At 39.8% G+C, this 13,634-nt stretch overlaps 1 protein-coding gene across 2 annotated transcripts in view; it reads left to right on the top strand.

Annotated features, from left to right (window-relative positions):
- Positions 1–13,634, top strand: part of LOC117409029 (glutamate receptor ionotropic, delta-2) — a 612,251-nt gene that overhangs the window by 590,988 nt on the left and 7,629 nt on the right. For both annotated transcript variants that reach the window (XM_058996844.1, XM_034014543.3), the window contains one exon: positions 916–1,156. In XM_058996844.1, the coding sequence (XP_058852827.1) occupies positions 916–1,156 (241 nt within the window). The remainder of the gene's footprint in view (positions 1–915; positions 1,157–13,634) is intronic.

Below are 13,634 nucleotides of genomic sequence, written 5' to 3'. Positions count from 1 at the left end.
ATAAATAATAATAATAATAATAATAATAATAATAATAGTAGTAGTAGTAGTAAAATCTAATTACCGGAAAAACTGGTGTATAAGTACCCCTCCCTTTTTGAGACAACAATTTCAGGAAAAAGCTTATAGGTCACAGTAGTGTCGCTCCCCCCTTTTTAGGACCCCCTAAAAATACCTAGAAAATAGACTTATGCAAAGGTTTTTTACAGTAATACCCAGCACACTTTCTGCACACTTTAGTCTCTAGGCTACTGGTAACACAAAATAATTATGATGGACAATTAACACAAAACAGATAGATCATGGTCCTATGCAGATGCTCAGAATAAGCTGGAGGGGTTAGTGGCACATGTGTGCTGTCTATTGTTCCCAACATGTTGGTGAAACCAGAAATGTCATAGAAATTTGTTTTTAAGGCTTGTAAGTACAGCCTGCCTTTAGGGGTGCCTTTTGGGTGTTCGCCTCAAAAATGCATTGAGCACAACTGGCAACGCACAAGAAAAAGTGGACTAGAAAATACCTGCAACAATCGCGACTATTTAAAACATGCTTTCAAAAGTTGATGCAATTGTAAGTGTTGCAATTGCCAGCAGCTTTAGTACATCTCATTATAATATTTGAGAACCCTCATTTGCACTATCTCCACCCCATTTTTCTAAATTATGTAGGGACGCCCATAATTATATATTCATCTTAAGCTGAACCGCAAAGAAAAACTAATGCTGCAAAGCATTCCCTAAAAAGTTGCTAATAGCATTGTGCTTGTTTAGTACATTTCACCCTAGACTTCCGACTCGTTTGCAACTGGTTTGCAAGTATTGCGACAGGCGCAACACTTTAGTACATCTTCCCCACAGTGGTAAACATTCATCTGAACATTAGCAGATACTGCATTTTGTTTTCTCATATCCACAGGATTTTGGAACTCCAGCAGAATGGCGATATGGATGTTCTGAAGCACAAATGGTGGCCAAAAGACAGTCACTGTGATCTTTACTCTTTGGTCAACACAAAGCAGAAGGGAAGTGCTTTGGATATCAAGAGCTTTGCTGGAGTCTTCTGTATTCTGGCTGCTGGCATTGTCCTGTCCTGTTTCATAGCAATGTTAGAGACATGGTGGAACAAGAGAAAAGGCTCTAGAGTACCATCTAAAGAGGTAAGTAAATGTGCTTTGTAAACAAATACCCACGTCTTTTTAGCTTATATGGTTGCTCCATCCCTTATAGGGGAGTATAAGGGAGTAGGGAGTATAAATTAAGGTAGCAGTATCATGGAAGCCACACTACTGTTTTACAACAATCATGTTGAATAGTGATGTCTCTAACAGTATAAAAGAGCTATTAAAATCAATAGTTTAACAGAATATTGAAAATTTGATTGAAAACAGTAGGTCTTTTGAGAAATGGCTCCCAGGTCAAGTACGTACAAACTTTCAGCAATACATACCAGATTCTGAGAGGCACACTGATTGCTATATATTTCAGATTATAGTAGGGGTACGCTCACAAAGCAGTACAACGGCAGAAGCTGGCTTGCCACAGGCTTAATGCATCCCATCTGTTCAGAATTTGTTTCAAATAACATTTTGAGAAAGCAATGAATGCAGCCCTTCTGGACCTGTTAGTGGTATCTGTTGGAAATTGCCTAGATCTTTTTCATAATTTCCACTCAGGCTCAAACTGCCCTGCAATGCTTAAACACAAAAGTTCAAAAGCTGTTAAAAAGTCACATCTATGAAAATAGGGTTACAATAATTTATAGTATTACTTTGGATGTACCCCCAAGAATGTTCAATGGCAAAAAAAAGAGATTTTTCTGTACATTGTTCTTTATTTCTTACAGAAATTAATTTTTGTTGTCAATGAAAAATTGGATGTGCATGTTCATCCATCTCAGTGTACATGTCATTCTTCACACCCGCAGTAACCCACAAAAAGTCATAGACACGATCACAACAGCAATGGATTAAACCACACTGGAAATGTTTGCCTTCCTATCCATTGCAGTACTGAGGCATCACATTAGGACCACTGAAGTGCCTTCAGCATAATACACTGGTATTTTAATGGTATCCCTTGTAGACTGAGATACAGTCAGGTCCTAGGCTTTAGAGCACAAAAAAAAACATATTCTGCACATCTCCAGCCAAAAAGAAATAGTATGATCCCACTATAAATATGTCCATAACCATTGGAAAGAAGAAGCTGTGGGGTTAGGATGAACACAATGATTTTTCACTGGTTATAATGTGTATCAGTTCAAGATAAATGCCTCCTTTTAAGTTTTTTATTAATCAATTTCACTTTGCTTTTTTTATATATATATATATATATATTATAGATAAGTACTCTGTGTTGAGGATTGTGACAAAAGCACTCGTGGGAGAACAGTGTGAAATGCCATTTTTTGTCTGACACACAAAGGTCTCAGATTTGTAGACAGACTGCTGTGATGCTTTCTTATCCCCCTGCCTGCTCTCTCTATCCAATTTATGTATTGCAAGGTTGACAGACTAGTGATTACATCAAAAATGACAGAGGAATCTTCTAGATTTTATTGGCTATGAGTTTTAGTGTAAATGAAAATTATAAATACTCGCCACTTTCAAGGCATACAACCTCACTCTGTCGTTACCCAACTGATTTCTACTTAATGTTCCAAGGACCCTGCAAATAGTCAATCGATTTGTTCTCCAGCTTGGTATCCTAGCAGGAGGATATTTAAAATTAGTTCTACACCTTTGACTTAATTTAACCCCAGACAAAAAAACAACATTTTGGTACTGTATTTTCAGCTGCAGTAGAAGAGAACCAGCTGTGTTTTTAGTAGGCTTTTACTAGCAGTACATGGCTAGCGTTTGACCAATCAAATGTTTTAATCGCTTTATATTAGGTTAGCAACCATCAGGTCTTTTAAAATCACTAAAGCAAGTTCTAAAACCGTAAAGTTCAAGGGAGTTGCACATTGCTAGTCACCTCCCTTCTACAACCACATGAATAGAACATACAGTGACTTCAAAAAGTATATGCACATTCTGGTTTGTGGTGCTTGGGGTGGGACATTTGTTGCCCATTGACCCCACTCACACCTGTTTTTTACTTATGATATTCCTGAATAGATAGTCATCCCTGTATGCAAAATATATAGGACATGTTCTTCATTTTACCTCAAATCATGTGTATCTGTAAGGTAAGTGCAAAGACTGGTATTAGCTTGTGAATGCTTCACCAGTTTTGGCACATACCTTTGCAGAACCACTAACTAGCATGGTATCCCAAATACTTACTGGAGCCACTGTACTGTATATTTCCAACAAGATCCTTGGGTTTCAATCTTGGGGTTAAACTGAAAATGAAAATCAGAACCCATATACAGGTAAATCTACAATTCCCTTTCAATTTGAAGACAACTGCCAACGACATTATGTATGAGATATGCCTGCCCATTGGGTAGGTATTGCTGAGCTCTCTATACCAGAACTGCCGATAGGCCCCTTACTGGGGTGACGCACTAGGTCCCGCACACAAGGGATTAAAACCGTCATCCTAAGGAAGCCATTTCTCTTTTTCCTTCTCAAGATGGTAAGGTAAGACCTCTGTGTCTAGCTGAGCGTATTGATAGAAAAGAGCTTCTTGAGTTGAATCGAGTCAATTGTATTTCCTTTGCATTCGCGCTGAAAGCTGGCTCGCTCAATGACTCTGAAAAGACTGAGCCTTTTGCCTTTCTGTCTTTCAGTGGCCTTCTCGCTTGCATGGTAGGCCGCTCTTTGTTATCTGTCTGTCGTGTGTGAGCGACTGCCTGTGCAGTCACCCGCAAGTGGTTGTCTATTTCTTTCTTGAAAGTACATAGTTCCTCCATGGAGCTAGGCATTGGCGCATCCCCACTGTCGAGTAGACCTCGCCGGCTGCGTAGGCCTCCCTGCCTCGGTGAGTCGGGCCTTGTGAACAAACAGTGTGCTCTCCCCTATCTATTCTACGGTTTTCTCTGTCCGCTTCCAACTCGCTCACTGCGGCTTCGGCCCTTGTGTCCCCCTGGTGCATGCTACGCGCTGACCAGGTGCAAGAGCGCACCGTGCTGCATGGTACTCGGTGTGCACGGTGCTCGGCGGTACGCACGGTGCACACAGTGATCGGTGCCAATTGCGACAGCGTCAGTGTATGAATGCACGGTGCTGCATGGTACATGGTGCACGTAGTGCTTACCGTACTCGGTGCGCACAGGGCTCGGTAGGCAGGTGTCTAGTACCTCAGTACGCATAGCACCCTCAGGTGCTCGGTGCACGAGGTGCCTCGATGCCCTCTGCCTGTAGACGGTGCTCCACTCCGTTGTAGGCTACGCGCTCCCCCGGTCGTGTAGTAGTCCAGGTTAGACACCCCTGTCCAATTGTTGTGATCAAGACTGTGTGAAGTAGCTCTCGCTCGAGTTTTCTGGAGTTCCCCTGCAATTTCTTTGCTGGAAGCCGGCTTGCCACTTCCCTGGAATGAGAAACCCTGCTTCTGTGAATTCAGCTATAAACTCTGCACAACTCTTTTTCTGTTCAACAGCCTACATCGCTTTGCGTTTGCAGTCTGCTTTCTAACCTTACAGCACTCGCTGTTTTGTATTTTCTTCTGCTATTGCAGTTTAAAAAAAAAAAAGAAAGAAAAAGAGACACATGATCCTCCACTGGACCCCGGCTCTGCCGCGCCCTGCTGTGGAGGTGACTCCGCTGGATTTCGTCGGCCCGCACTCTCGGTGCACTTAAAAAATTCAGTTCACCCGCGTTGCCGTGGTGTCAGTTGTATTACCTTCACAGCTTGCTGTTGTGTGCGTGTATGTGTGGTTTTATTTAACTGTCTTGCAGTTGAAAATATATATATATATATATATATATATATATATATATATATATATATATATATATATTTAGCTCAAAGAGTAAAATATATATATACAGTATATATATATATATATATATATATATATATATATATATATATATATATATATATATATAAGCGCAATTCCTCTCTGCAGCACCCCGCTGTTGAGTTGCGTATGCCGGCTTATTTCAGCCTGCCTACTCAGCGCGCTTGGTCACCCGCCTGGCGTGGTGAATGTGTTTCTCCCATAGCTGAATTGCTGTGTGTGCAAGCGTCTATTTTTCCTATTACTGCCCTTGCAGTTCAAAAAAATAAATAAAATAAAATAGTACATTTTTCTTCCTGCCTAACACACCGCAGCCACTTGAGCCTGTGTATCCACCCTGTTGACTTCAGGCTACGCACCTCTCAGTGCTTCGGCGCCCTCGTGCTTAGATGCTCCATGCCTCTGTGATTAGCGCCACAGCATGTCAATAACACCTGCACTCGGTGCCCCAATTCTCCCATGCACCAGTACTGTATTTTACCTCACTCAGTGTCCTCGGTGCTTCTGCACCCTTGGTGCCTGAGTGCTTCAATACACAGGTCTACAACTTCCGGTGTTTAAACAACACTCTTGGGGCTGTGCAGACATCGAGCATGGCTAAAACCAACTCCCCAGTAATGTTGTTGAAGCTGACACTCTGGGATCCATCAAGAAGCTGATTTACGGGATCAATAAGCTACTAACAACCAAACAAGCCATATGGGCTGAATGACCTCCTCTTGTTTGTAAACTTTCTTATGTTCTTATGTTCTTATGTAAAATGGATTGCAGTACTTGGTGTATTGGCCACCGCTGCATTAAATGGTATTACAAAAGTTAATGCTTTCAATTACCAACATGCAATTAATAAACAGCCCTTTAAAAGAGACAAGTTTGCCTAACATTTGCAATTGCAAGTATGGATTATTACGGGACTGTTCTGTATGTAAGAAGAGTTTGCTCTAGAAGATCAGTATCTCAACAATATCACTGTGTTCGTGATCCCTTTATTGTATACAATCAAAGGGAGTTTAAAAGGCGATATTGTTTATTGAAGACCGGAGTCGCAAGACTGATTGATTTGCTACAACCACAACTGCAACAAACGGGAAGAGGAGGACATCCCATTCCCCCAGTAATTCAAGTTCCAATAGCGCTCAGATTCTACCCAACTGGTTCTCTCCTGCGTGATTGTGGAGATGTAATTAATGTTCATGAAAATACAGTGAGTCGCATTGTTCACAGGATCTCGAGGTTAATTTCAGAACAGCACAACCTTTATGTGGTTATGCCTAATGAAGAGGAGCAACAGGACATCTGCACTGCATTCTATGCAATGTCTGGGATACCTGGAGTTATTGGGGCTATAGACTGCACACATATTTGTATACATTTTCATAGGCAATATAAAGATCCCAGGTTCTTCAACAGGCGTAAGTACACCTCCATTAATTGCCAGATGGTGTGTGATTACAACCTATGACTACGAAATGTGGTCGCACGATGGCCAGGAAGCACACATGATGCCAGGATTTTTCAGATCAGTTTATTAAGGCAACAATTTGAAGATGGTGGTTATCGTGGAGTCCTTTGGGCGATAAAGGCTACCCAGAAAAGAGATATCTTCTCACACCTGTCTCAAACCCGACAACACGTGCTGAGCTGAAGTACAACTGTTGTCATAAAAGGGCAAGAACACACATTGAGAGGACATTTGGTATTTTAAAACAATGATTTGCTTGCCTGTCGTTTGGTTTAAGAAACAAGACTGTATTCTGGGCCGTATTCACCAATTATGGACAGTTTTGTTTTTTATATATACTCACAAAACTCACAGAAGCTTTGAGGAAGTTCTTGTATTTGGAATGGTTTTATTTTTTAGGGTAAACCAATGTTATTTTGGTAAACCTATTTTAAGGCATATAGTAACATACTGAGAGGCATTAAAAACGCAACAAATGATATTGGTTCCAGTATATTCATGTTGTACTTCTGACAAGAACTTGATTTTGGCATGTTTTACGATATTGCTTTCATTGCAACTGTTAGCGGCTGAGAGGAAAAACACCTAGTTTACAAATAAACTAGGTGGAGCAAATACTTGTATTGATAAATTACTTGGTCAAACAAAACAAAGAACATAAGATATTATATAACTATGTTACATTGTGTCAGTCATGGCAGAGATTTCATGTTTATAAAACAAACAAACAAACAAGAAAAACTGCAGCATTTTTCTAAAACCACCCAAAAATAGACAACCCATCCAGCATCATTTTCTCCTGCAAAATGTAATTAAAAACAGCCCAATTTTGCGGAAAAAACGCCCAGTTGGCAGCACTGCAGCTGACATCCAACATATGGAAATTTATAATTTCTATACATTTTTTGAGTTATGATTTTGTGGATGAGGAAAGAAGTTACAAGAAATAGATGTTCTGGGAAAGAGTCTGAAATGTCCGTTACTCTGAAACTTGTATTATTTTCAATAGTTTTTGATTTAGAAGTAGAGTATTCCATATGGCTGAGTTTGATAAAATTTCACGGACAATCGATAGTCTTTACTTTGCTACTATTTCAGTAAGCTTTTTAGTAAGCTTATTTTATTTTCCAGTCTTTTATTTTCTTTTTTGCTTATATATACTGTATATATACACACACATACAGTTGTAGTCAAACATTTACATATCCCAGTGGAAATGTATAATTTCTAGAAATTTCTTGAAAACAAATAATTATAGGAAATATCTTTTGTAGCAAATCTTTTGTAGCCTTCAACTCATACCAAAGATTCTCAATCAGATTTAGATTTGGACTTTGACTAAGCCATTCCAGAACCTTGATTTTATTCTTTAACCATTCTGAAGTAGATTTTGATGTGTGCTTTGGATCGTTGTTGTGTTGGAATGTCCAGTTGCGTTTTAAACCAAGTTTTATAGTGGAGGGTTTCAGATGATTGGCCAATGTCAATTGGTATGCTATGGAATCCATTTTACCATGTATTAGAACTAAATGTCCTGTGCCATTAAAGGAAAAACAGCCCCATAGAAGGATATTACCATCTCCATGCTTGACAATACATACAGGGTTCTCCCCAGGCCTTTTTCAGTGGTGAAGTGGCTGTCGTCACCTGGCTGAAAAAACCCGATCCGCCCGTCTTGCAGATGCTACTGTGCCTTTAACAATAAGGATTGATTGTGCTGCTAGCAGACTACATCACTTGCACTTGCGCGTTGCTGGGTGAAAAAAAAAAAAACTCTTGGAACCACATTACAGCTGTGTTACGTCTTGACACAACATTTAACCAATCAGAGAGTTGAAGGGGCGGGTTATCAGTGTTAAGCACTTCGAGAAGCTAAAATGTTAAAAATGATTGCAAAAAAAAAAAACGATTATTTTCAAAGCAAAAATAATGAATGCAGGGTTTTCAAGCCGGCGATCTGCACAATCCACCGCCTAATACTAGATTTGCGCGGCTACTTTATTAAAAACATATTAAGATTATTTTCGGGTGTTATTCAATCCATTTGTTGTCGTATTATTGTACTGTAAGGTGATATATAGTACATAATAGCTATACATATGCACCAAAAAATATCATAAAAATATGTACCCAGGTGCTTGTGAGAGATATTGGAGGTTCATATATAGAGGCTGTATGCCTTTAAGAAGAAAGACGTGATGGGATATCAGCTGAACACTTGTCAGCTGACATACAAATAATTAAGTACTTAATTATTACACTTCGGTTTCATGCAACAGTTATGATGGTGACCAAATGTGTGCGAGTACTGTTGTGTAAAAAAAATTGTTAAAATGAACAGTTGCATTCAAAAAATGTAGAACAGCAAAAAACAAAAATTGACGTGCATTAACAGAATGCCCTGAAAACTTAACATAAAGAAAACCATTTAAATAAGCAATAAGCTCAATAATTCAGCTAAAAAGGAAGTGAAAAGGGTTTTTTTTGTGAACTCCAATAAACCTATGTTATCTTATAACAGTCAAATCGTAGAGTGCCTAAATAAGCACAGTAATTTACCATAATAAACAGTCATGAAAAAGAAAATGTAGAACATAAAAAAGAGCAACCAGATATAGTCAACGAAAGACAACACATTATTCAAATTATTTGTCGTATTATATATTTAAGGTAAAAGGCAAGTTTATTTTTCTGTTGAAAGTGCTCCCGGCTATAATGTTCTGCCGCTCGGCTGTACAGAATTCCTGGGGAGAACCCTGAGGTATGGTGTTCTTTTTTTTGTACGCCTCACCAGACTTTCTCCAAACTATTATCAGTGTGACCAAATAGTTAGATTTTTGTTTCATCACTCCACAAAACCTTTGACCAGAACTCATATCCATCATTCAAATGCTATTTTGCAAACTTTAAGTGATTGTCCTTGTGACAGTTTCCTAAGAGTGGCTTTTTCCTTGGCCTACAATGGTTGAAATGGAAACTCCAGTCCCACTTGCAGCCAATTCACTTTGAATATATTTGGCAGTCAATCTCAGATTGTTATTAACCTTGTTTTCTTTATTATGGCCTGGGAACCGTGGAAAATCTACCCAACAGTGAGATTGGCAGCATTTTCCAGTTCAGCATGTTCTACTATCAATTGTAATTATTATACTGATTAATGGTAACCTAAAACTTTGTTCCAATCTTCACATAGGGGTAGATGTACTAAAGTGTCACAGTAGTTGCAAACCAGTTGCAAACGAGTCGGAAGTCTAGGGTGAAATGTACTAAAAGTCTAGGGTGAATGCACTGCAATGCTGCTTAGCAACTTTTTAGGGAATACTTTGCGGCAGCAGCTTTTCTCTGTGGTTCAGCCTTACTCAATTATGGGCGTTCCTGCATAAATTCACAAAAAGGGGGTGGAGATAATGCAAATGAGGGTTCTCAAATATTATAATGAGATGTACTAAAGCTGCTGGCAATTGCAAAACTTACAATTGTATCAATTGTTAAGAACTTTTGAAAGCATGTTTCAAGCAGTCGCAATTGTTCCAGTCTGCTTTGTCTTGTGTGTTGCCAGTTGTCCTCAATGCATTTTTGAGGCGAACACCCAAATACCTATTTTTTCCCTAAAAGCAGGGTGTACTTGCAAGCCAAAAAAAATAAATAAATAAATACGTCAGTAATTTCAGAGACTTCACATTTTATATTTTTTAGCCTCTGGATATATTGTCCAGCTACAGACCTGTCCCTAGCTCGGCACTGTCTTTCAATTCCAACAAACTCTGTGGATGCAGAGAGCTGTGTCTAATACAGACAGGTATTTACATCGCAGAGACATGGAATGAAGAAAAACAGCATTTCAGAATAGTTTTTGAGTTACTGAACAGTTTTTTTTTATTATTTTTTATAATAACAATAACAGAAACGCAACAATCACAGAGCGATCCTCTGGATTTCAGTTTCTTTTTTTTTAGTGTTAGTCACATGCTTAGTCACATACTTTTGTTAACTTCAGGGTTTTAAATTATCCGACTCGACTCGGGTCTCTTTTTACTACCAGGGTATCGATTATTAACTTGAGAATTTAAAGAAAATGTAGAAAATATAACAATACAGTTGTATGCGCGGGTCTCTGGCCGGCATAATAAAGACAACGTGAAAACAAATCAATGCCACGGGGTTACCAGGAGTCAGAGTGGAATCACCTGGCTCCGTTTTAATGTGAAGCACCTGCCTGAGGCTGATTTAAGCCCTGGATAAAAGCAGGGGAAACCCTGTAGACAGGGCTGAAGGAGGAAAGCCATGTATGGAGCAGACCTGTGTGGTCTAAGAGATGGTACTGTGTGAAATTAGCGTTTTGGCTGGTAAACGGCTTAGCCGTCCAGCAGGTTAGTTAAGACTGAAGAAAAGTTTAGTTTAACACTACACGTGGGAGTTAGGTTTTTATTTTGTGTTTGTTTATATGTGAATAAAAGTGTGCGACCGCTCTAAACTTGCAGTTCTGTGTCTAGGTCAAGTATTTTGGCCGTAGGCTATTGTTACATATGGGAGCAGTGGTGATATAGCGCCCCTACTGACCCAGCTCAAAACTTAAAAAATGGAAGAAATGCTAAAAGCATTGTTGGAGGCCACAGCTGCGCAACGAGAAAGCAATTGGCGACTGAGGGAACAGTGGCTGTTCCCGAAACCAGAGGTGCAGTTTTCGGAACTTGAGGTGCTGTTTTCGAAAATAGAGTAGCCTGCACCGGAACTGGAGTTGCTGTTTCCGGAACCTAAACTCCCAGACATCTGTCCCTTCTGTCTGGACCTGTTGTCGCTGGGTCTGATTCCCAGGTCGTTGCACCAACAGGCACAATTGCTCTCCTTAGCTTTCGCTACGCTCCCCCTGTGCCAGATGTCGCCGGGATCGGCATTTCTGCCTGCAGTTGCAGCCTCCCGGTCACCCACCTGCGCTCCAGCCACCCCATCCATGTCGGTCAGGTCCCCTGTCACCGGTTCTCAGTCCCTTTGTGGATGTGCCACAATGTGGCACAACCCAGCCCTGAATCCACCCCCACGGAAGGAAAAGAAAGAGACATAATGTTGGAATTAAAGAGGGGTGCTTGTGTTTTAAAGGGGGAGGGTTGTGGTTTGAGAGAAAAGGGGGGGGTGGCCTCAGTATGGCAGGGTGTGCTACGTACAAAGGGGAGGATGTGTGGCAGAGTAGGGGGAGGAGAAGAGATGTAGTCCAGGAGGGTGCTGCAGGACTACATTCCACAGAATGCCACGGGATTACCAGGAGCCAGAGTGGAATCACCGGGCTCCATTTTAATGTGACGCATCTGAGGCTGATTAAGTCTTGGATAAAAGCAGGGGAAACCCTGTAGACAGGGCTGAAGGAGGAAAGCCATGTGTGGAGTAGACCTGTGTGGTCTAAAGGCTGGTTTATACTTCCGACTACGACCCAATTTCACCAATAGTTTAATAATTAAATAAATATTGCAAAATGGTAATCAATTACTGTAAAAATCCATTGTATGAAAGTTGGTTCATACTTTGAAATTGCAGTAGTAACAGTGTAAACCACAAATGGCACTTGAAGTATATAAAAAGTAATAATTAACAGACTTAACAGTTCACCAGTAAGTAAAATCAAGTTATAAATCCTAGAGCCCATTTCGAGGAATTTTCTACCCCTGGGGTTGTTGACAGATAACTTTGTGAGCCATAACCGTGGCTGTAGTAAACCCATTGGTATATTATTATTTGTGGCACTTGTACAGTAATTTATTATTAGACACACCGGCGCAAATGTCGCACCGGTGTATTAGTCGTGCTCCCCTTATACAATGCTTTTTTTTTTTACGGTAATACGGGAGTTTGTTTTATTAATTTATTGTTTTTTATATTTGCATAGAAGTTATGCTCATCGCTTTTCTCTTTCCAGCCATGCTTGCTTGCTGTTGCAGTCAGTGCTGTTTTTTCAAACTGTAAACCCGACACTGCGTACAGGGACTAAATAGCCAAGGTATAGTACAGGGGTAATCGCTCAGTAACGAGGTGCAAACAGCTAATTGATCGATCTGTCAAGCTTTTACTTCAGTAAAGTGCTACCTTTTGTATTGAAATCGATGTGAATGACAAGGTAACAAGGTGAAAACAGCTGATTGGTGGATTAGTAAGTGCAATTACTACAGTAATAAGCAGTGCATGTATTATTTAAAGCTATGTGAATGGCACATAACGAGATCCAAACAGCTGAGTTTGCCCAAAATATACAGCGTGTCTAACATGGTATAAACAATGCCTTTGTTATTGAAATCAATGGAAATGGCAAGTGGTAAACGCTATTTGTCCGATATAAATGGCTGCCCGAAATAACCCTGTACAGTATAAGTGGTGAATACTGACTATATCATCACATTTTGAACTGGTGCTCAAATTCTGCAATCCCTACATGTTTGTGTACTATAGGATTCGGTAAACCAGTCAGCATTTTTATGTACGCTTTTGGGGGGCGGAGGGCTTGAAAAAGACCACACTGTGTACACCTGCAGTAAAATCGATGATAATTATGGACAACCCCTTTACTGAATACAACTGAAATGCAACGATGGGCTGATTACACAAAGAGGAAAAGAGAGAGCAGTAGTTTCTACTCCGCTTCACGCCATGTTGTTAGTCTTTCTCAAGACACTTTTCTTCCAAAGACAGTATTTGGCATAACACCGGCAGTTTGGGGACCCTGGTGGGGGGTCTTGAGGGTTAAAGCTACAAAGATTTTAAGTGTGCAAAATAGAAAATGTGTCGCTATGTTCTGCAATGATTTATCCACTTAATTAAACCTTTGGGTTAATCAAATCTATTGGATTCATCTATTATCTAGTAACTGAAAAAGCCCCCACTGTGCCGGCAATTTTGTTATTTCAACTTCGGTCAGGAGTTTATGAGAAAACCATTGTTAACGAATAATACGAACATAAATTATCCAGCAATGGTATACAGTATAATCATATGCAGATGGTAAATATTGATTTTGGGAATAGACCTGAACAAAGAATGTATTACTTGAAACACCAAAATATCATAATAAAGTTATACCTTGCCATCTCAGCCAACCATTTTTATCAGTATGTGTGTTTTCTTCATTAAGGCCTTTGGTGTATGTTATTAGCGCAATCTTAAAACATTATGTTTGTTGCCATGTACTGGGCAACACATAATTAGAAAATGAAAAAAACAGTATTGAATCACAAAAATAGGGAACTTTGTGAACTTGTTGAACTGTAAATCTGAAAACAAA

This window comes from Acipenser ruthenus, chromosome 2, assembly GCF_902713425.1.
Source record: "Acipenser ruthenus chromosome 2, fAciRut3.2 maternal haplotype, whole genome shotgun sequence".
In the NCBI taxonomy this organism is placed as follows: domain Eukaryota; kingdom Metazoa; phylum Chordata; class Actinopteri; order Acipenseriformes; family Acipenseridae; genus Acipenser; species Acipenser ruthenus.
Note: the sequence above shows the minus strand (reverse complement) of the source record. Positions and strands in the feature narration are given on the sequence as shown.